The sequence below is a fragment of the Salmo trutta genome, chromosome 23 (genome assembly GCF_901001165.1).
Source record: "Salmo trutta chromosome 23, fSalTru1.1, whole genome shotgun sequence".
Classification (NCBI taxonomy): Eukaryota; Metazoa; Chordata; class Actinopteri; order Salmoniformes; family Salmonidae; genus Salmo; species Salmo trutta.
This window is the reverse complement of record NC_042979.1, coordinates 30,584,245-30,606,891: the sequence shown is the minus strand read 5'-3', so window position 1 is coordinate 30,606,891 and position 22,647 is coordinate 30,584,245. Positions and strand designations below refer to the sequence as shown.

The 22,647-nt window shown below is 43.7% G+C and overlaps 2 protein-coding genes, 1 long non-coding RNA gene and 1 pseudogene across 3 annotated transcripts; all 4 read right to left on the bottom strand.

Annotated features, from left to right (window-relative positions):
- Positions 1-491: 491 nt before the first annotated feature.
- Positions 492-4,782, bottom strand: LOC115160238 (uncharacterized). Its single transcript, XR_003869047.1, has 5 exons — positions 4,691-4,782; positions 4,015-4,466; positions 1,517-1,664; positions 859-1,366; positions 492-737 (listed from the first exon to the last, which is right to left on the bottom strand). It is a non-coding gene; the product is annotated as an uncharacterized LOC115160238 (long non-coding RNA).
- An 8,866-nt stretch (positions 4,783-13,648) lies between these two features.
- LOC115159781 (polyubiquitin-B) lies at positions 13,649-14,536 on the bottom strand. Its single transcript, XM_029709829.1, has one exon. The coding sequence runs from the start codon at positions 14,514-14,516 to the stop codon at positions 13,827-13,829; it is 690 nt and encodes a 229-aa protein (XP_029565689.1). The 5' UTR covers positions 14,517-14,536; the 3' UTR covers positions 13,649-13,826.
- Positions 14,537-16,646: 2,110 nt separating this feature from the next.
- LOC115159780 (protein-tyrosine sulfotransferase 2) lies at positions 16,647-22,074 on the bottom strand. The gene is made up of 7 exons (XM_029709828.1): positions 21,999-22,074; positions 21,618-21,863; positions 20,719-20,875; positions 20,406-20,566; positions 20,093-20,291; positions 19,885-19,944; positions 16,647-19,780 (listed from the first exon to the last, which is right to left on the bottom strand). Exons 1-7 carry the CDS (start codon positions 22,016-22,018, stop codon positions 19,748-19,750), a joined length of 876 nt encoding a protein of 291 aa, XP_029565688.1. The 5' UTR covers positions 22,019-22,074; the 3' UTR covers positions 16,647-19,747.
- A 252-nt stretch (positions 22,075-22,326) lies between these two features.
- Positions 22,327-22,647, bottom strand: part of LOC115160296 (seizure 6-like protein) — a 56,861-nt pseudogene continuing 56,540 nt past the window's right edge.

The window sequence follows — 22,647 nt, the reverse complement described above, 5'->3', positions numbered from 1 at the left end:
TAGAATAATTTGATATCTTGAGGTTTGTAAGACAATGGGTTAAATAATTAGGCAAGGACTCAGCTTTCTGCAAAAGGTTTCTGTAGCTTTATTCAGAGAACGTTCTGAGGTCAGGATAACAAAACAGTCATTATATAGTTCTTGCTTACTTACGCACATGCATTTACACACAAACTGTTGGTGACCTGCATCCCCCATTGACTTCCCACACTGTTTATCACTACCTAGCTCAGCCTGTTCCTTTCCCTCAAGGTTAGGAACCCTTTGAAGTTTTACTCCCTTTACCATCTGTCCCCTGCTCTCTACACTAATTACATACACACATTTCTTTCCCTCTCCAGTGGTTCCTGGACTTTCTGGGACTAATCAGACCAATCGATCACTACATTGATTATTCATTAACCATGCTGCATGACTAATAATTCATCATGGTTTATTGATTCATTTACCTTTATTAGATAATTCTCTTATCAGTACTCTTCTCCTTCCTCAGCCTCCCCTTCCACTGAATCTACTCCCACCTCTTCGTAGTCCTTCTCCAGGGCAGCCAGATCCTCTCTGGCCTCAAGGAACTCTCCCACATACCAGTGCACAAAGGCACGCTTGGCGTACTTGTGGTCGAGCCGAGCCCAGGCCTCAGCGATGGCCATGGTGTTGCTCAACATGCACACATCTCTCTGGACCTTGGCTAGATCGCCACCTGGCACCACTGTGGGTGGCTGGTAGTTGATGCCAACCTGCAGGGCACAAACAAAACAACAGTCTGAAAACCTGACTAACCAATAATTAACATGCCAAGTGCCTTAAATGTTTATAAGCATAGATCAGTGTGAATGAATGAATCCATTGCTTATTTACCTTGAAGCCGGTAGGGCACCAGTCGACCAACTGGATGGTGCGTTTGGTCTTGGTGGCGATGGCAGCATTGACGTCCTTGGGCACCACATCCCCACGGTGCAGCAGGCCATGTACTTCCCGTGGCGAGGGTCACACTTCATCTGGTTGGCGGGCTCGAAGCAGGCGTTGGTGATCGCTGCCACAGAGAGCATCTCGTGGTAGGCCTTCTCAGCAGATGACAGGTGCGTAGGTGACCAGGGGGAAGTGGATTCGGAGGAAGGGCACCAGGTTGGTCTGGAACTCTGTCAGGTCCACATTGAGGGCTCCATCGAAACGAGGCGGCGACGGAGGAGACAATCTGGCCAATGAGCCTGTTGAGGTTGGTGTAGGTGGGACGCTCGATGTCCAGGTTACGCCGGCAGATGTCGTAGATGGCCTCGTTGTCAACTATGAAGGCACAGTCCGAGTGCTCCAGGGTGGTGTGGGTGGTCAGGATAGAGTTGTAGGGCTCCACCACTGCTGTGGACACCTGAACACATACACAAGAGGTAGAACAGTCATCATTAGGTGTTACATAATGAAAATGTACATATCATACAGGGATATAAAGTACAGTAAAAGTTTTACTGATGTGGAAATCTACCAAATAATCATGTGAACAACTAAACATTAGCAATACCTGAGGGGCAGGGTAAATGGCAAACTCCAGTTTGGACTTTTTGCCGTAGTCCACAGACAGTCTCCATGAGCAGCGAAGCAAAACCTGAGCCAGTTCCACCAAAACTGTGGAAGATCAGGAAGCCCTGAAGGCCAGTGCACTGGTCTGACTGGGGTGAGAAAGAACAGGTTATGGATAAGTTTGGCTCTTTTTACTGACTGATCTCTTAACTTCTATGGGCTACGTGGGACACTAGCATCCCACCTGCGGGACACAGCCAGTGAAATATCAGGGCGGCAAATTCAAAAACAACAAAATGTCATAATTCAACTTTCTCAAACATACAACTATTTTACACCATTTTAAAGATACACTTCTCCTTGATGTAACGACATTGTCCGATTTCAAAAAGGCTTTACAGCGAAAGCAAAACATTAGATTATGTTAGAGTACATAGACAAAAATAAATCTGCCATTTTCCAAGCAAGGACATGTGTCAATAAAACCCAAAACACAGCTAAATGAAGCACTAACCTTTGACGATCTTCATCAGATGACACTCCTAGGACATTATGTTACACAATACATGTATGTTTTGTTCGATAAAGTTCATATTTATATCCAACAACAGCATTTTACATTGGTGCGTGATGTTCAGAAAATGTATTCCCACCAAAACGTCCGGTGAATGTGCACATCAATTTACAAAAATACTCATCATAAACGTTGACAAAATATATAACAATTTTTTAAAGAATTATAGATGGACTACCCCTGGATGCAACCGCTGTGTCAGATTTTAAAATAGCTTTACAGAGAAAGCACATTTTTCAATATTCTGAGTACATAGCTCAGCCATCACGGTGAGCTATACAGACACCCGCCAAGTTCGGGGCAACCTAAACTCAGAATTAGTATTAGAAATATTCTCCTACCTTTGCTGATCTTCGTCAGAATGCACTCCCAGGACTGCTACTTCCACAAGAAATGTTTTTGTTCCAAATAATCCATATTTATGTCCAAATACCTCCGTTTTTTTTTGTGCGTACAGACCACTTATCCAAAGGCATAACGCACGAGCGCGGAACCAGAGACGAAAAGTCAAAATGTTCCATTACCGTACTTAGAAGCATGTCAAACGCTGTTTAAAATCAATCTTTATGGTATTTTTAACGTAAAATTGCGATAATATTCCAACCGGACAATAGCGTATTCTTTCAAGGAGAAAAAGAAGGAACAGTGTGCTCGCGTGACTGCGCATAACCAATTCCTTTGTTGCCAGGCAGTCCACTCAGAAACTGAGCTCCTATTATCTGCCCAGTGACAGGAGAAGGCTCAAATCACTTTCTGAAGGCTTTAGACAGCCAATGGAAGCCTTAGGAAGTGCAACATAACCCCACAGATAATGTAGTTTCGAAAGGGACTAGAAAGAACTACAATTCTCAGATCCTCCACTTCCTGCATAACGCACGAGCGCGGAACCAGAGACGAAAAGTCAAAATGTTCCATTACCGTACTTAGAAGCATGTCAAACGCTGTTTAAAATCAATCTTTATGGTATTTTTAACGTAAAATTGCGATAATATTCCAACCGGACAATAGCGTATTCTTTCAAGGAGAAAAAGAAGGAACAGTGTGCTCGCGTGACTGCGCATAACCAATTCCTTTGTTGCCAGGCAGTCCACTCAGAAACTGAGCTCCTATTATCTGCCCAGTGACAGGAGAAGGCTCAAATCACTTTCTGAAGGCTTTAGACAGCCAATGGAAGCCTTAGGAAGTGCAACATAACCCCACAGATAATGTAGTTTCGAAAGGGACTAGAAAGAACTACAATTCTCAGATCCTCCACTTCCTGGTTGACTTTTTCTCTGGTTTTTGCCTGCCATATGAGTTCTGTTATACACAGACACGATTCAAACAGTTTTAGAAACTTCAGTGTTTTCTATCCAAATCTACTAATTACATGTATATTCTAGTTTCTGGGTCAGAGTAGTAACCTGTTTAAATTGGGTACGTTTTTCATCCGGCCGTGAAAATACTGCCCCCTAGCCCAGACAGGCTAAGACTCAAAAAATAACAATCTTTCCAGGGCACCAAGACACCCTACCTGCGAACAATGAACTGAAAACTCTAAATAGTTATGATTCTACAAGCCTCTTGTTCACATGTCGTTCACCATAAAGGGCTTACTAGAGCTGTCATTTGTGAGACTTGTAAAGTCGTTCTTTAAACAATGTACATTTGTTAATTGCCAGGCATACAAATACGATTTTTTTCTTGGTGCACTTGTGAACGACTATTGGCGGAATGCATTGCTTAACTGCCTTGAGGGTGATAAGCACAATATCGTTTGCGAACTGCAGCACTCCAAACGATTAATTCTCGAATTTGTTGGGCAGAGGATACACATGGCTTCAGGCTAACAAAAAAACAACTTGTTAGTAAAGTGAAATAACTGGGCGTTGGCAGCACATGGCTTCAAGCTAACAAAAACATATATACTAGCCAACGTTACTCACCAGCTTGCGACCTATGTCCAGCACCAAATCCACGATATCCTTGCCAATGGTGTAGTGGCCTCAAGCGTAGTTGTTGGCGGCATCCTCCTTACCAGTGATGAACTAACTGCTCAGGGTGGAACAGCTGACGGTATGTCCCGGTGCGGACCTCATCGATGAAAAATCCTTCTCTGGTCAGGGAGGATTATATTTTTTATTACAGCATATGGTAACCATAGCTTAGCTCATTTCGTCCTTACCAACTACAGTTGGTTCGAGGTCCACAAAAACTGCACCAGGGACATGTTTTCCCGCTCCTGTCTCGCTGAAGATGTTGAAGGAGTCATCCCCTCCACCTATGGTTTTGTCGCTGGGCATCTGCCCATCAGGCTGGATCCCATGCTGCAAGCAGTACAGCTCGCGTTACCGATCTGCACACCAGCTTGACCAACGTGGATAGAGATGCACTCACGCTGTGGAAAATACAATTTGAATAAATTAGCTTGATAGGTCCCAAGATAAATGTGTCAAAGCTGACAGATTTACTTTCATGTTGTTAGCTAGCAGAATGGTTAGCAACTAGTTATCCAACTTAATTTTACCTTGAAGTTAGCTAGCTACATAACATTAGATAGTTTGACGAAACTTGGTTTGTTAGTAGTGCTATAGCCACCACTCATCTTGACAGAAAACTTACCCTAATGATTATTTAAAGTAAGACCTGTAGTTAAGGTTAAAAAATGTTTTGTTATACAGTTGACTAGGCTGCTGACAACCGTCTGCCTTAGCTCTGCAACGGTTAACTGCCCAACATTTTGAAAAACATCGCCGATTCAAGCTTATATAGGTCCCTGAATGAGCCCGCCTTTGTTTCAACCCAAGTGTCTGTAATTCAAACAAACTCTATGTCAATCAATCTTTTCTCTTTTGCCATTGGACTATGGTATAAAGTGTAAAAAAATAACTTATTTTCAAACGACAGAATGGTCTTTTTCTGATAGCTGAGAAGGTCAAGTGAACTAAACTCCATTTTACCTCAGTCAGTGAGGTGAATACATGCTTCCTTCTGCTATTACTACTTGTGTAGCAGATAATATTGGACTAATGTATTATTTGTGTTTCTTGATTGTGATTCAGCTCAAAGAAAAAAAAAGCTACATCTTATTTTTAACAAAAACTCACTGGTAAACTTGTAACAAGCCAAGAACTGGTAGCCTACTGTTAAAATCTAGCAATTATTTTAGTCCTGGAGCATTTTTTATTTTCTATCTAGCCCAAAGTAATCTGTCCTTTAGTACTTTGTATAGGCTTACCAATAATGATGCTGGACAAAGTGCTTAAGTAGCCTAGTGGTTAGAGTGTTGGGCCAGTATCCAAAAGGTTGCTGGTTTGACTAACAGAGCTGACAAGGTGAACAATCTATTGCTTTAACCCTTGTTTGCTCTACTATGGCTGACCCTGTAGAACAGGTATGTGAAAATAAAACATGAATTTAATCTTTCTGATGTGTGTGTTGTTCTTGAGCCATTATTTTTCTATTCAACTGCATGGAAAGACAATATATTTTCAAGAATAATTTGGAGGAGGAGGAGAAGTGGGGGTTGGAGAGAACACCCCACAGACAGCTGAAATGTGTTGGAGATTTCCATTCAACAGGGTTCAATCTGGTTTGTAGAACAGTTCTTCTATTAAGAAAAGCTAGAAAACGGTGTCACTCCACAATGATACAATACAAAATACAGGTTTAAAAAAAAAAGTTATGTACTTGTCTTGCTCAGTTGTGCACCGGGGTCCCCCACTCCTCTTTCTATTCTGGTTAGAGCCAGTTTGCGCTGTTCTGTGAAGGGAGCAGTACACAGCGTTGTACAAGATCTTCAGTTTCTTGGCAATTTCTCACATGGAATAGCCTTCATTTCTCAGAACAAGAATAGACTGACGAGTTTCAGAAGAAAGGTCTTTGTTTCTGGCCATTTTGATCCTGTAATTGAACCCACAAATGCTGACGCTCCAGATACTCAACTAGTCTAAATAAGGACAGTTTTATTGCTTCTTTAATCAGGACAACAGTTTTCAGCTGTGCTAACATAAATGCAAAAGGGGTTTCTAATGATCAATTAGCCTTTTAAAATGATAAACTTAAATTAGCTAACACAACGTGCCATTGGAACACAGGAGTGATGGTTGCTGATAATGGGCCTCTATATGCCTATGTAGATATTCCATTAAAAATCAGCTGTTTCCAGTTACAATTTGATGTTATTTTAAATGGAACAAAAACAAGGACATTTCTAAGTGACCCCAAACTTTTGAACGGTAGTGTATATTCAATTCTCATGCATTTAGTTCATTAAGTAAGTAGTGTATAAAGAAGGCGACTGAGCCTCATACTGGACTTTTCTGAACAGCCTAATTTCAGAATAAGGGGTGCTGTTGTTCTGGGGGGCTCTGTGTTGCTGTTTTGTCTGTCTGGGCCTGGGGGCATGGGCTCAGGGAGAGAGGGGAGGGGTCAGAGAGTAGGGTTAGAGACAGCTGAAGGACTGATGCTGCAGAGAGGATCCAGAAAGAGATTAATCGCCAGACCACCACCAACACCCCTGACATCTTGGCTGAGCTGAGAGTGCTGACAGACATTGTGGTGGAGCAGAGACTGGAGCTGAGGAACATGGAGGTCAGACTGGGGGTGGAATAGCAGAAAAAACAAGGTGATTGTACTAACAATGCATCATGGTATCACCAAGAATGAACTGCATTTCCTAAAAGACAAAGTTAGAAAGCTGGAAATAGAGAATGCAGGTAATGACAAGAGAGCAAATACCTTCAGAAGGTATTCACACCCTTGACTTTTTCCACATTTTGTTGTGTTACAGCCTGATTTTTAAATTGAGATAAACAGACAACATTTTTCACATTTCTTTTACAAATTAATAAAAAATGAAAAGATGAAATGTCAATAACTATTCAACCCCTTTGTTATGGGTTGGCGCCCCCCCCTTGGGTTGTGCCATGGCGGAGATCTTTGTGGGCTATACTCGGCCTTGTCTTAGGACGGTAAGTTGGTGGTTGTAGACATCCCTCTAGTGGTGTGGGGGCTGTGCTTTGGCAAAGTGGGTGGGGTTATATCCTGCCTGTTTGGCCCTGTCCGGGGGTATCATCGGATGGGGCCACATTGTCTTCTGATCCCTCCTGTCTCAGCCTCCAGTATTTATGCTGCAGTAGTTTATGTGTCGGGGGGCTAGGGTCAGTCTGTTACATCTGGAGTATTTCTCTTGTCTTATCCGGTGTCCTGTGTGAATTTAAATATGCTCTCTCTAATTCTCTCTTTCTCTTTCTTTCTTTCTCTCGGAGGACCTGAGCCCTAGGACCATGCCTCAGGACTACCTGGCATGATGACTCCTTGCTGTCCCCAGTCCACCTGGCCATGCTGCTGCTCCAGTTTCAACTGTTCTGCCTGCGGCTACGGAACCCTGACCTGTTCACCGGACGTGCTTGTTGCACCCTCGACAACTACTATGATTATTATTATTTGACCATGCTGGTCATTTATGAACATTTTAACATCTTGACCATGTTCTGTTATAATATCCACCTGGCACAGCCAAAAGAGGACTGGCCACCCCTCATAGCCTGGTTCCTCTCTAGGTTTCTTCCTAGGTTTTTGGCCTTTCTAGGGAGTTTTTCCTAGGGAGTTTTTCCTAGCCACCGTGCTTCTTTCACATGCCTTGCTTCCTGTTTGGGGTTTTAGGCTGGGTTTCTGTACAGCACTTTGAGATTTCAGCTGATGTACGAAGGGCTATATAAATAAATTTGAATTGATTTGATTTTGAAGCCTAAATACATTTAGGAGTAAAAATGTTCTTAACAAGTCACATAAGTTGCATAGACTTACTGTGTGAAATGATAGTGTTTAACATGGTTGTTGAATGACTACCTAATCTCTGTACCCCACACATACAATTATCTGTAAGGTCCCTCAGTCGAGCAGTGAATTTGAAACACAGATTCAACCACAAAGACCAGGGAGGTTTTCCAATGCCTCACAAAGAAGGGCACCTAGGTAAAGCCCCGCCTTATCTTAGCTCACTAGTCACCATAGCAGCACCCACCCGTAGCACGCACTCCAGCAGGTATATCTCACTAGTCACCCCCAAAGCCAATTCCTCATTTGGCCACCTTTCCTTCCAGTTCTCTGCTACCAATGACTGGAACGAATTGCAAAAATCACTGAAGCTGGAGACTCTCCCTCAATAGCTTTATGCACCAGCTGTCAGAGCAGCTCACAGATCACTGCACCTGTACATTGCCCATCTGTAAATAGCCCATACTGTATTTATTTATCTTGCACCCCAGTATCTGTACTTGCACATTCATCTTCTGCACATCAATCACTCCAGTGTTTAATTGGTATATTGTAATTACTTCGCCACAATGGCCTATTTATTGCCTTACCTCCCTTATCTTACCTCATTTGCACACACTGTATATATACTTTTTCTACTGTTTTATTGACTGTATGTTTGTTTATTCCATGTGTAACTGTGTTGTTGTATGTGTCGAACTGCTTTGCTTTATTCTTGGCCAGGTCGCAGTTGTAAATGAGAACTTGTTCTCAACTAGCCTACCTGGTTAAATAAAGGTGAAATAAATAAAAAATTAAAGTTTCCTCTCCTATGTAATGACAGCCATGGGTCCCAGAGTGACAGCCAATGAGAAGCAGGAGGGACAAAGCGCCGCTATGGCATGTGGTCTGTCAAGATATTGACTCATTTGTTTGGCTTCAAAATATAGTGTGGGGAAGGTTGATTGAAAAAATATATTACAATCAGTAAATTCACTCCCTTGGGTTACAGACAGACCAAAGCTGGACTTCTCTGCTGTTCTGATATATATGTTGGACCCTTCAATACTGAAACCCCACTGGTCTACAGTAAAGTCATCACCAACATTGGCCAACCTAGACACTACAGGCAATGACTTGACCACACTAATCTATACACACTGAATCCAGCTACAGCAAATATTACTCACTTTGGTTTTGAGAGATGGACTGTGCTTATCTCTGATTGCTTCTCCTTTGATGCAGGTATCTTCACAGCACCAGTGAGAGTGGTCTACTACTTCAGATTCACTGCCAGGGATTACAGATCTCCACAATGGATGGGTGTTTTTATTTTATTTTACCTTTATTTAACTAGGCAAGTCAGTTAAGAACAAATTATTATTTTACAATGACGGCCTACCCCAGCCAAACCCTCCCCTAACTCGGACGGTGCTGGGCCAGTTGTGCGCCGCCCTTTGAGACTCCCAATCACGGCCAGTTGTGATACAGCATGGGATTGAACCAGGGTCTGTAGTGACGCCTCTAGCACTGAGATGCAGTGCCTTAGACAGCTGTGCCACTCAAGAGCCCTTTTTTTTACTCTTTACCTATACGTCGCTAGCCAGAGACTTATGTGGAATTGCGAACACAACAATGGTAGTGAAAGTGATTTATGCCCATCTATTGCAATGTCTCTAGAGCTGGAGGAAGGTATTGTGGTCTACATGCTTCTCCATGCGTTAAAAAAATAACAATAACGAGGCTATATACAAGGCATACCGGCACTGATTCAATGTGCAGGGGTACAACGTAGATGAGGTAATATGTACATGTAGGTAGGGGTAAAAGTGACAAGGAAATCAGGATAGATAATAAACAGAGTAGCAGCAGCGTATGTGAAGAGAGTGAACAGGAGTGAAAGTTTTTCTATGTGCGAGTTTGTGGCGTCAATATGCATGTGTGTGTTTGTGTGTGAGCATATGTAATGTGTGTGTTGGGAGTGTCAGTGTAGTATGTGTGTGGGGGGGTAGAGTCCAGTGAGTATGCATAGAACCTGTGCAAGAGAGTCAGTGCAAACAAAAAGGGGGTCAATGCAAAGTCATTTAGCCATTTGATCAACTGTTCAGCAGTCTTATGGCTTGGGGGTAGAAGCTGTTCAGGAGCCTTTTGGTCCCAGACTTGGCGTTCCAGTACCGTTTGCCGTGCAGTAGCAGAGAGGACAGTCTATGACTTGGGTGGCTGGAGTCTTTGACAATTTTAGGGGCCTTCCTCTGACATAGAGGTCCTGGATGGCAGGGAGCTCGGCCCCAGTGATGTACTGGGCCGTACACACGCTATCCTCTGTAGCACCTTACGGTCGTATGCCAAGCAGTTGCTATGCAAAGCTGTGATGGTGCAGCTCTATATTTTTTTGAGGATCTGAGGGCCCATGTGAAATCTTGTAATTATCCGTGATCTACAAAAAAATATTGGGGGTGCCAGTGTAACCGATGTGAAATGTCTAGTTAGTTAGCGGTGGTGCGCGCTAATAGCGTTTCAATCAGTGACGTCACTCGCTCTGAGACCTGAAGTGGTTGTTCCCCTTGCGTTGCAAAGGCCGCGGCTTTTGTGGCGCGATGGGTAACGATGCTTCGTGGGGTGTCAGTTGTTGATGTGCGCAGAGGGTCCCTGGTTAAAGCCCAGGTTGGGGCGAGGAGAGGGACGGAAGCTATACTGTTACACCAGCAAGCAACTTTCTCATGTCAATCAGTCACAGAGTTTCTTAACTATACTATACTGTCTTTGAGTCAGTCATGTGCGTGGTCTAAATAACTCAACTGGCTAGTTTGCCTGTCTGTAAGCAGAGGGGCGGCCTGTACCGTTGATCCTGCTGCTCGGATTGGATAGAGTGATCATCCGATTATCAACTGTAAATCTACGGATATGATTACGAGTATGGCATGTCAGCACACCCCTAGAAATTAGTGTGTATGAGAGGCAATCAGCAGTAAGAGCTTTCACTTGGTCTATGGGGACATCTTGTGGTTAAGTATGAATGACATCCTTTTGCTGTAGGGAGGTACAGCATACCTATTAGCTATAATAGTGAAAATGCTTCTTTCCTGGTTTAAGGTAATCATAATCTAACAGTTGGATAAAAGCAAATAATGTCATAGTGATTACTCAAAGGCAGGATGCATTTCAGGCATACTAACAAGTGCCTCTTCCAACAGTTCCAGTGCTGGTACCCACCAAAATACCTACTGATTCCAATGTATTACTTTTAATACCTGCAAATAGCAAATAAACCACTTTAACATCTATATACTAAACATCACTAAGTACACTAAATGACCAAAAGTATGTGGACACCTGCTTGTCAAACATCTCATTCCAAAATCATGGGCATTAATATGGAGTTGATGCCCCCTTTGCTATAACAGCCTCCACTCTTCTGGGAAGGCTTTTCACTAGAAGTTGGAACACTGCTGCAGGGACTTGGTTGCATTCAGCAACAGGAGCATTATTGAGGTCTGACGTTCCAATTCATCCCAAAGGTGTTCGATGGAGTTTAAGGTCAGTGCTTTGTGGAGGTCAGTCAAGTTCTTCAACACCGATCGACAAACCATTTCTGTTTGGACCTCGCTTTGTGCACGGGGGCATTGTAATGCTGAAACAGGAAAGGGTCTTCCCAGAACTGTTGTCAAAGATGGAAGAACAGAATCATCTAGAATGTCAATGTATATGTTGTAGCGTTGACTGCCCTTCACTGGAACTAAGAGGCTTAGCCCAAACCATGAAAAACAGCCCCAGACCATTAATAATCTTCCAAATTTTAGTTGGCATTGTGTGTTGGGGCAGGTAGCATTCTCCTGGAAATCCACCAAACCCTGACTCAGTAAAATCCAAATTGTTGCATTTTGTTCAGTATACCTGCTCTCGACCTCTGATTGCTCAGCCATGAAAAGCCAACTGACATTTATCTGTATTGCTTGCCGTATAGGGTTTCAGGCTAGGTTTCTATATAACCACTGATGTCGGCCGATGTAAAAAGGGCTTTATAAAAAATGATTGGATATACAGTTGAAGTCGATAGTTTACATACACTTTAACCAACTACATTTAAACTCAGTTTTCATAATTCCTGACATTGAATCCTAGTAAAAATTCCCTGTCTTAGGTCAGTTAGGATCACCACTTTATTTTAAGAATGTGAAATGTATGAATAATAGTAGAGAGAATGATTTATTTCAGCTTTTATTTCTTTCATCACATTCCCAGTGGGTCAGAAGTTTACATACACTCAATTAGTATTTGGTAGCATTGCCTTTAAATTGTTTAACTTGGCTCAAACGTTTCAGGTAGCCTTCCACAAGCTTCCCACAATAAGTTGGGTGAATTTTGGCCCATTCCTCCTGACAGAGCTGGTGTAACTGAGTCAAGTTTGTAGGCCTCCTTGCTCACACTTTTTCAGTTCTGCCCACAAATGTTCTATAGGATTGAGGTCAGGGCTTTGTGATGGCCACTCCAATACCTTGACTGTGTTGTCCTTGAGCTATTTTGCCACAACTTTGGAAGTATGCTTGGGGTCATTGTCCATTTGGAAGACCCATTTGCGACCAAGCTTTAACTTCCTGACTGATGTCTTGAGATGTTGCTTCAATACAGCCACAATTTTCCTCCCTCATGATGCCATCTATTTTGTGAAGTGCACCAGTCCCTCCGGCAGCAAAGCACCCCCACAACATATTGCCACCCCCGTGCTTCACGGTTGGGATGGTGTTCTTCGGCTTGCAAACATAACGGTCATTATGGCCAGTTCCATTTTTGTTTCATCAGACCAGAGGACATTTCTCCAAAAATAATGATCTTTGTCCCCATGTGCGGTTGCAAACCGTAGTCTGGCTTTTTTTATGGCGGTTTTTGAACAGTGGCTTCTTCCTTGCTGAGCAGCCTTTCAGGTTGTCGATATAGGACTTTGTACCGGTTTCCTCCAGCATCTTCACAAGGTCCTTTGCTGTTGTTCTGGGATTGATTTGCACCAAAGTACATTCATCTCTAGGAGACAGAACGTGTCTCCTTCCTGAGCAGTATGACAGCTGCGTGGTCTCATGGTGTTCATACTTGCTCACAAGTACAGATGAACGTGGTACCTTCAGGCATTTGGAAATTGCTCCCAAGGATGAACCAGACTTGGTCTACAAAAGAAAATTCCCCGAGGTCTTGGCTGATTTCTTTTGATTTTCCCCATGTCAAGCAAGGAGGCACTGAGTTTGAAGGTAGACCTTGAAATACATCCACAGGTACACCTCCAATTGACTCAAATGATGTCAATTAGCTTTAGAAACTTCTGATAGGCAATTACATAATTTTCTGGAATTTTCCAAGTTGTTTAAAGCAGTCAACTTAGTGTATGTAAAATTCTGACCCACTGGAATTGTGATACAGTGAATTATAAGTGAAATAATCTGTCTTAACAATTGTTGGAAAAAATGACTTGTCATGCAAAGATGTCCTAACCGACTTGCCAAAACTAGTGTTAAGAAATGTGTGGAGTGTTTGAGAAACGAGTTCTAATATCTCCAACCTCAGTGTATGTAAACTTCCGACTCCAACTGTCTAGCGTACCTCCAAATGCACCACCTATAGTTAACGTCAAGACCTTAAAGTAGTTCATAACTTCAAAGACTAAAAGCACAAGGTATTTAAATTAGGTTTAACATAGAGGCAGTTCTAGTTATGCGCTGAGGCGGTAGTACTTACAATTAGAAGCTGGCAAAAAAAAAATATATATATATAATACAACCAGGTGCTATTCAAATACATAAATATTTTACTACAAATGACAACCAAACAATCAGGAATGCTTCAACTTTATTGACATTTTTTTTTTTTTTAAAAGAGCTGGGGATTAGAGGTTAGGGGAAGTAAGTGGTGGGATTGGAGTGAGGTCAAAGGGTGGGGTTGGAGGTTAGGAGGGATTTTGGGATGAGGGAAATTGGAGTTAAGATGTGACATTGTTAAGAGTAGAAGTGAACTAGTTGCCTCCACGAAGACGCAGGACCAGGTGAAGGGTGGACTCCTTCTGGATGTTGTAGTCGGACAGGGTGCGGCCATCTTCCAGCTGCTTGCCGGCAAAGATCAGACGCTGCTGGTCTGGGGGGATGCCCTCCTTGTCCTGGATCTTGGCCTTGACGTTCTCGATGGTGTCACTGGGCTCAACCTCAAGGGTGATGGTCTTACCAGTCAGGGTTTTAACGAAGATCTGCATACCTCCCCTCAGACGGAGCACAAGATGGAGGGTGGACTCCTTCTGGATGTTGTAGTCGGACAGGGTGCGGCCATCTTCCAGCTGCTTGCCGGCAAAGATCAGACGCTGCTGGTCTGGGGGGATGCCCTCCTTGTCCTGGATCTTGGCCTTGACGTTCTCGATGGTGTCACTGGGCTCAACCTCAAGGGTGATGGTCTTACCAGTCAGGGTTTTAACGAAGATCTGCATACCTCCCCTCAGACGGAGCACAAGATGGAGGGTGGACTCCTTCTGGATGTTGTAGTCGGACAGGGTGCGGCCATCTTCCAGCTGCTTGCCGGCAAAGATCAGACGCTGCTGGTCTGGGGGGATGCCCTCCTTGTCCTGGATCTTGGCCTTGACGTTCTCGATGGTGTCACTGGGCTCAACCTCAAGGGTGATGGTCTTACCAGTTAGGGTCTTCACAAAGATCTGCATCTTGACACTGGGGAGGAGAATCATGTTAGACTATACTAACCAAACCTAAAATGTCAAATAAACAATCAGGCTATACATAATTCACATTATAGGTATCAATCTAGTATGCATAACAATTCCCGAGATGCAGTGGGTCAACTTCTAAATAGGGTAGAGCAAAGCTCCTCCCATTGGAGGTAGTACTCAGCTGACGCTTCAGGTGCCACCATTTTAGAACAAGCTCCATCTAGTGGCTATCTTTTTGTCATAAAACCTACGTCGAGTCCTGAAGTAATGACTAGCTAGCTGACCATTTCAATTTATGGGGCTGTATTTTCATTTGCAGTCGAAACGTAATATTTTGTAATAAATTAAACTCCCCTACGCTTATTTTACAGCAAAATATATGACTATTACTGCCCGACAAACCAAGCCGGGATGATCGCTGGGTTTATGTCTCGAGCGCGGTGTTTTAACGGGATGCGTTCGGAAATTCATTTTGCTATCTACTCCGATTTAGGAGCAATCGTCTGAGTATGCCAGAGCGCATAATAACTGATGAATTTACAAACGCGCAACACTTGAATATTGCCGGTGTTGAAAAACTAAGCGTAATTATGTTGCTAGCAGCACAGTTAACGTTTGTCACCAATGCTCTAGATAATATGAACAGCCTAAGCAGCTCTGCTATGGCGAGTTAAATGGTCAGAGAGGAGTTCCAATTCGTGTCTGGAAGTAGCTAGCAAGCCAGTCAACGTTAGCCTGTCAAGCACCCAAGCTGTTGTGATGCCAGAATGCTCCAATCAACCCTAATCCTCGCTCCTTGAGCGAAACGCTCTGAATTTACGAACTGACAATCTTACAAAGCTCTAAATTTACGAACACCCAGAGAGCACTGGCACTCCAGATTGAATTTACAAAAACACATCCACTGTTAACGTTAGCCCCCCCATCTATATAAATATCTAGCTTGATTGAAGAGTTAGCCAATGCCTACTGTTGAGCGCCTTGTTTTAGCTAGTTAGGAAGCTAGCCAAGACTATATCCAGCCAACTAACTTTATTTTAGTAAATAACTACTGTAGTTAGCTAACGCTACCAGAAAGTTTGCTCGTCTATCGTCGACGTCTATTCGTCCATCCAAAAAAAAGTACATTCTTACATCCCCAATAATAGGAAAAGCAATGAACTACCAATTAACATTACGCTGAACTAAGGGTCTTTGTGAAAAATGTTGTCATTCGTGCTGATTTTGGATAATAACCTACTTACAAACAAATTATCAACGCCACTGTTCTTCAATCTTCTGGAAACGAGGCTGTTATCGCACACAAAGGGCTGTGTTATTTATACATGGCCGTTACGTATCCCTCCACCATTACACCATATGGAACTATAAACTGCGGATTTAAAAAAATATCGTTAACCATATGGATTGTGGATAAAATGAACTAACTCCACGACATGTATGACATTGAAAATGTTCTATATGAATGTTTAATCTTTAAGGAATTGTGTAAGAATGGACATATAAAAGAAGTCGTACATTGGCGGAGGTAGAAATGTGCAAAAAGAGTGAGTCGTCGTTCTCTAGCAACGCGCTGAGCAGTCAAAGCGAATCCAGTCACAGATGTCGCAGTATGAACCTTGCCAGATAGTAAAATCGGATTGTGTTTTAGATAGTTAGGAATTTATGTCAGAAACAGTGACGTAGCCAGAAATTCGTTGGTGGGTGGGCATGCAACAATTTGTGTGCACAGTGACATATGCCTCAATGCAGTCATATTAGTAGGTTATTAGGGGTCTTTCAGTTAGTTATTTTTGTCATCCCGTCCCTTGAGTGTTTGTCAATCCAGTTAATCTGTTCTGTTATATTTAATCAAAAATGACTAACCCAATGTACTTCTTGCTATGACTTCTGTCTGATGGTGTTTGCATGTTTAGGTAAAAATACAAATAATGTTCTGTTTGGAACACTTACAAGTAACAAGCTTCTTTTTTTTAACCCAGGCCCACTCATGCCTCAGTAAATCCTACAGTTTTGCTACATTTCCAAGCAGCAGTATAGTTAGTGTAGGAGATCAACCAGGGAACAGTTTTTGAATCAAAACATGCAGTATATGCAAAGAAGAATGTAACAGGGATTGGACAGTTTATTTGAGGTCATATCATTGATTTAATAGAAACAAATTATTTACAGCATGGATCAAAAATGTCATTCTACACAAACAGGCACAGTCATTCCCCACTCCCACCCCCTTATAAAAGACTCCTTATCCTAACATCATCCAGCTTATATCTAGCTAGTCTCGTGTTGCCATGAGGACCCCAATGTCCTATCTGGAACGTGAAGTCACAAGCTCGGCTGGTCGGCTACTGCATAGCAATCTAGTGGTGCCAAAAGCCCTGCTCTGCCCTAGAAAGCTTATCTAAATTACAATCGCCAAAACTGCCCATTTTTTGAGGGGGACGCTCGTTTTGGGCTATAAAATTAGGTTATTATGATGAAGTTCGATGCCCACTATGAATTATTTTAAAGTTTGCTACAAATCAAGATATTTAGTTATATAGTGATCCATTCTGACTACTACATTTGTTGTCACACAGGACCACGTGCTGACATATCAATCACGGGCCTGCAGGCTACGAGGAGGCTCGCGCCTTCTTGCCATAGACATTAAGGTTGACTCTCTCAGGCAGGATGAAAATGATTACATCGACCGTGATCTTTTGCTAGTTATGTCCACTTTCACCATGATCCTTAGCAATCTTTTGGTGCCATTCAGCCCCATTCAGCTATATGGCACGCTTCAAATTCAAATACTTCCGGCTTCATGCGCTATCAGGACATTTCCATAGGAATACGTCTATTGGTTTCTGGTTGCCATACCTCCAAAATCACATCATTGTCACGCCTCTCTTGGAGGTCTGGAGAATTTTGTATTGCAGAAACGGTTTGAATTGTCCACTGATTTTGATTGGATGTAACATTTCAAGAACCCTCCCCACCAAATGCCGGTAGAAGGGGTGTGTTATGTGCCTCACCGTTTTCCATCCAGTTACTTGTTGCCTATGTTAGTAAGTGCTAGTTTTCAAGTTATCAAGTGTGGCTGACAGTCTGCAATTTATATTTAAATGGTAAAGTCAAATGTCACAACTAGAGCCTGAGCCTTACCCATGCCTGTGATGTTCAGGCCCTACCCTACCCAGGCCCGATTACTTCTGCCAAATTTAAGGCCCAACCCAACCCGGCCCTGCCCGAAACCCAAAATCAAAAATATCTTCCTGGGTTAGTAAATCCATTAGCTGCTCTTCAGCTAGCACCCAATTGACTACCATTCACTCCTTGAAGGAGAGCTCTCCTTGTCCTCGAATTGCCCAGAATGCACCGCACAGCCCACTGACGTAGCATGGGCAACGATTCAAATGGAGTTTCCCCATCTCCTCAAAGTATATCTGGCTCTGGTCAACGAATGAAGAGACATGAGAGAGCAGTTAGTTGTTAGCTTCTTTTGGTCACTCTAAACGCCAACAAAACTCAAGGAACATTATACTGTTTGGGAAATAATCTCTCCCGTTTTATATTTGACGAGGTTTACGCACCTCTGACAACATGTTATGATCTTAGTCAGATATGACTGCACTGCACAGCAGAGCATTGAGCAAATGGCTTATCTTCAAAATGTTAGTGATCAATTTAGTAATACCTGAGCCCTACCCGTACCCTAGTTATTTATGAAAAAACAGGCCTTATCCTGCCCTAACCCGATGTATAACGTTGGGCCCGTTGGGATAGGGTAGCAGAGCTCTACAACACCTTCTAAACTGCTCTGGTGACAGTCTGATGTTTTTTTTAAACATCAGACTGTTACTATGGTTACCTCATGGCTCATCAGTATGATCAAGTCACCCAAAAAATTACACAATAGTCTTTACAAGCCAGACTGTTGAATACAATTATATTTACACTTACTTTACCGGTTGTACATGCTGTTGGTCCTTTTGGCGGTAGGAGGTGGAGATAGGCTATCCACAGGAAAGGGTTGTTTAGACAACTTTTTGTGGTGCTTGTGGGTTCTGTCACTTGTATTTTCATTCTCTTCACGCAGAGCATGTGATGCACAATATGTCAGCAATAGCCGAATGTAACCGAACATAGTCGACTGAAGCATGCATCGCAATCAGCTGTGGTTTGGTTAGGCTCGGTTACCTCTCAATCCGCTGTGGTTTGGTTAGGCTCAGTTACCTCTCAATCCGCTGTGGTTTGGTTAGGCTCAGTTACCTCTCAATCCTCTGTGGTTTGGTTAGACTCGGTTACCACTCAATCCGCTGTGGTTTGGTTAGGCTCGGTTACCTCTCAATCCGCTGTGGTTTGGTTAGGCTCGGTTACCTCTCAATCCGCTGTGGTTTGGTTAGGCTCGGTTACCTCTCAATCCGCTGTGGTTTGGTTAGGCTCAGTTACTTCTCAATCCGCTGTGGTTTGGTTAGGCTCGGTTACCTCTCAATCCGCTGTGGTTTGGTTAGGCTCGGTTACCTCTCAATCCGCTGTGGTTTGGTTAGGCTCGGTTACCTCTCAATCAGCTGTGGTTTGGTTAGGCTCGGTTACCTCTCAATCAGCTGTGGTTTGGTTAGGCTCAGCCATATTGTGCAAGTGTTTGTAACCTGCGAATTATATCAGTATTGAACATTTTATCCGGAAATACCAACCATATACAGACCAGCGTACTGAAAGTCTGGCTAATAACGTTTGTAGATATTTTGTCTCAGATTACCTCCTACATAAGGACAAAATCAGCGGACAACAGGTAAAGTAAGTTAAAAATACGTTTATTCAACATTCTGACTTGTAATTGGATTGTTCAGGAATGCTGAGCCTACATGTTAGAGACGATTGTGTAAGTAATTCATTCTCGGATTCTAAAAGAGCCTATTTTTCCCTTGTCTCCTTTCATCCACATGGTTTCTGGCGGCACTTTGATATCACCAAAAATATAGTGAAGATTATTTTGTTTTGTAAGGAACCCAGAAAGTAAGTAAACACATTTTTGAAATGTAAAAAAACGATGTAATATACTTTTCTCCATTGTACATCACTTCTTCCTATCAATGAGGTCTAGAGCACATGCATGGTTATGCCCTCTGACTGTGCTTGGTGATTAGCCACCAGCCTTTTGGTTGATGCTGTTGTCCTCCCTGAGAGGATAATCAGGGGTCATAGGTCAGGGGTGACCGTTGTTCCAGGCGCTGACCCGGTCACCTCTCTGTACGTGAACCTTTCATGGACATCTAAAGAAGGATGTAGACAGAACCAACACTTAGTTCTATACTAAAAACAGTCAATCAGCAGTCGCCTAGACATTGAGGAAAGGTGTTTTTTCTGTTAGACTCACCAGGGGACGTCCTTTCAGATGTAGGCTTGCTACAGGAGTTTTAAAGTCTCCCCTCAGAAGCTACAGAGAGAGGACATAAGGTTTACATCAGCAAAAAGCTGTGTGTGTGTGTGTGTGTGTGTGTGTGTGTGTGTGTGTGTGTGTGTGTGTGTGTGTGTGTGTGTGTGTGTGTGTGTGTGTGTGTGTGTGTGTGTGTGTCCGTCGGTACCCTTTGTGTGTTGTTGAGGAACTGTGGGTCAGGCTGTCCGTAGTTAGGTGGGTTGGCTCTGGGGTCGTAGCCTAGTCTCCCCAGCATGGGGGCGATAGCGTCCATGTCTGCCATTACGTCTGGGGGCATGTGACCTACCCACCGAGTCAGAGCGTCTAAGTTCACTGGCCTCATCACCTGGTCTGTGGACCGTTCCGTTCTGTGACACAAACACACACACATTAATAAACACACACCAAAACAGCAAGACTCCTCTGAGTCTTTGTGATGTAGCATGGCTTTGTCCCCTTCTCTGACATTCACTGATACACACTTTGACAGTGAGACTCCTCCAGGTTTTCCTATAGCCTCTTCGTGGTGCAGAACCCCCTCGTGCCATGGCAGACCCAGGAACTTCAGCACTGTCTGCAGGGTGGAGCGAGGGTGGAGGACCAGCCTCTCATACCTCACAGCCAGGCACCTCTTACTGCCCACCTACACACACGCACACACATGGTTGGTCATCACTTTCCACCTAAACACACACACAAAGATGCGCACTCACACACATGCAGGCACAGATGCACTGCATGCACGCACACACGTCAGGCACCACTCTCCACCCACCTAAACAGATACGTACACACCTGAGTGCACTGTGTCAGCATGGCCTGTGTGGCTCGGCTCCACTTGGCCAGGCAGTCCCTGTAGCTGGAGAGGTCAAAGCCACCGATCGTCACGCGACGCGAAATCATAGAGTGCACCGCCGCTCGGCCATCTCTCAGCATCAACAGGAACTTAGAGCTGTAAAAAGAGAGAGAGGAAGGATGTAGAGGTGTGGCGGGATAGAGGAGGGAGAGAAAAGTTGAGGAGAAAGTACTTTACAACTTTCCACCCCAAGCACTACTCATAATTCTAGCTAACCCCGGTTTCAGGCCTGGAGAGGAGGTGGAGTCAGTGAAAAAGTAGATAAGTTATCTCCTGTTCTGTCAGGACTTTGAGCTCTGGTAATCAGTCATATGATGTGTTCTGTTCTGTAGGAGGTAACCAGGCTGCCTAGTGAGTCAATAATGAGTTGTACTGTCTATATTGCTCACATGGGTCAGTGAAAAGCCACACTCGATCACACCATTATGTATGGTGACAGAGGCTTTTGCGTCAGTGTACACTCTCATCAAAAAAGGTTATATCTAGAACCTAAAAGGGTTCTTCGGCTGTCCCAATAGGAGAACCCTTTGTAGAATCTTTTTGGGGTCCAGGTAAAACCCTTTTTTGGTTCCAGGGAGAATCATTTTGGGTTCCATCTAGACCTCTGTGGAAAGGGTTCTACATGGAACCCCAAAATGTTCTACTTGGAACCAAAAGGGTCCTACCTGGAACCCAAGAAGGGCTATCAAAGGGTTATCCTATTAGGACAGCCGAAGAACCCTTTTAGGTTCTAGATTGCACCTTCTTTTCTAAGAGTATATGTGTCTTGTGATGGAGGTGTGTGTGTGTGTGTGTGTGTGTGTGTGTGTGTGTGTGTAGTAAAGTAAGTCAGACCTACTTGGGAAAAAGGTGAGCGAGGTACTTAGCGCTCTTCAAAGTAAAGGGATCTTTATTGCAGAGTAGAGGTGCTGGCTCCCCATGTCCTGCTATGATCTGAAGGAGGAAGGCAGTGACTGCTCGGTCCAGGACCTTGGTGCTGACCCCCTCCTTCTCAGCAGCCCAGCCCAGCTTTAGGCCCAGTATCCTGGGCACGACCCTCGTCTCCTCCCCACACCGCACCGCAGGGTGGGCGTCCAGCATGGCCCTACACAGTGTGGGAAATAAGACGGAGATCAAAATGACAGGGTACAGAGGTAAATACATACAGTATATAAACATATTGAGTGTCAGAATAATACAAGTTCAGTACATTGGTATATACAAGTAAATAAATACTTTCCTCCTCCTTTCTCTTGTCATACCTCATCAGGGTGGTCCCGGAGCGAGGCACCCCTCCCACAAACACCAGGGGAACGTCAGAACTGACCTTCCACCCGTCCCGGACCAGCACGGTCACAGGTTCGCCCGCACCCTGGGATGGCTGCCGGCAAGGCAGAAAGAAACGCAGGAACTGGGTCAGGGTGGAGATTACACCCAGGATCAGGAGCCCTGTTAACACCCTCCGTGCTGACACACGCATCACTGATGGAGATGGTTGTGCTTGGTCATGGTCTCTTGGTCATAGCAGGAGGCCAACTGTGTGTGCTGCTATTTTGACCAGGTTTTTCTTGTAGAACAGATTTTAAGTTTCAGTGAGACTGACCTTGTTGAAGTAAAGGTAGAGAGGTACTTTCTGGAATAGAGGGAGAGAAACAAGAGGGACAGGAAATTGTACATCTCATATTTGTACATCTGTTTTGAGCTTCATAAAAAAACTCTCTTCTGGGAGCACTGCAGAACACTCGTGTGTTTTTCTGAGAGGAACTAGTCTGGCAGGTTCTTAAAAATTTCCACTTCCTCCTCATACTGTATCTCTGCAACAGCCTGGAAATGTTTTTTGTTTTACTACAGAAATCTTACTACAACACACCCAGGGCCTATTCCTGCAC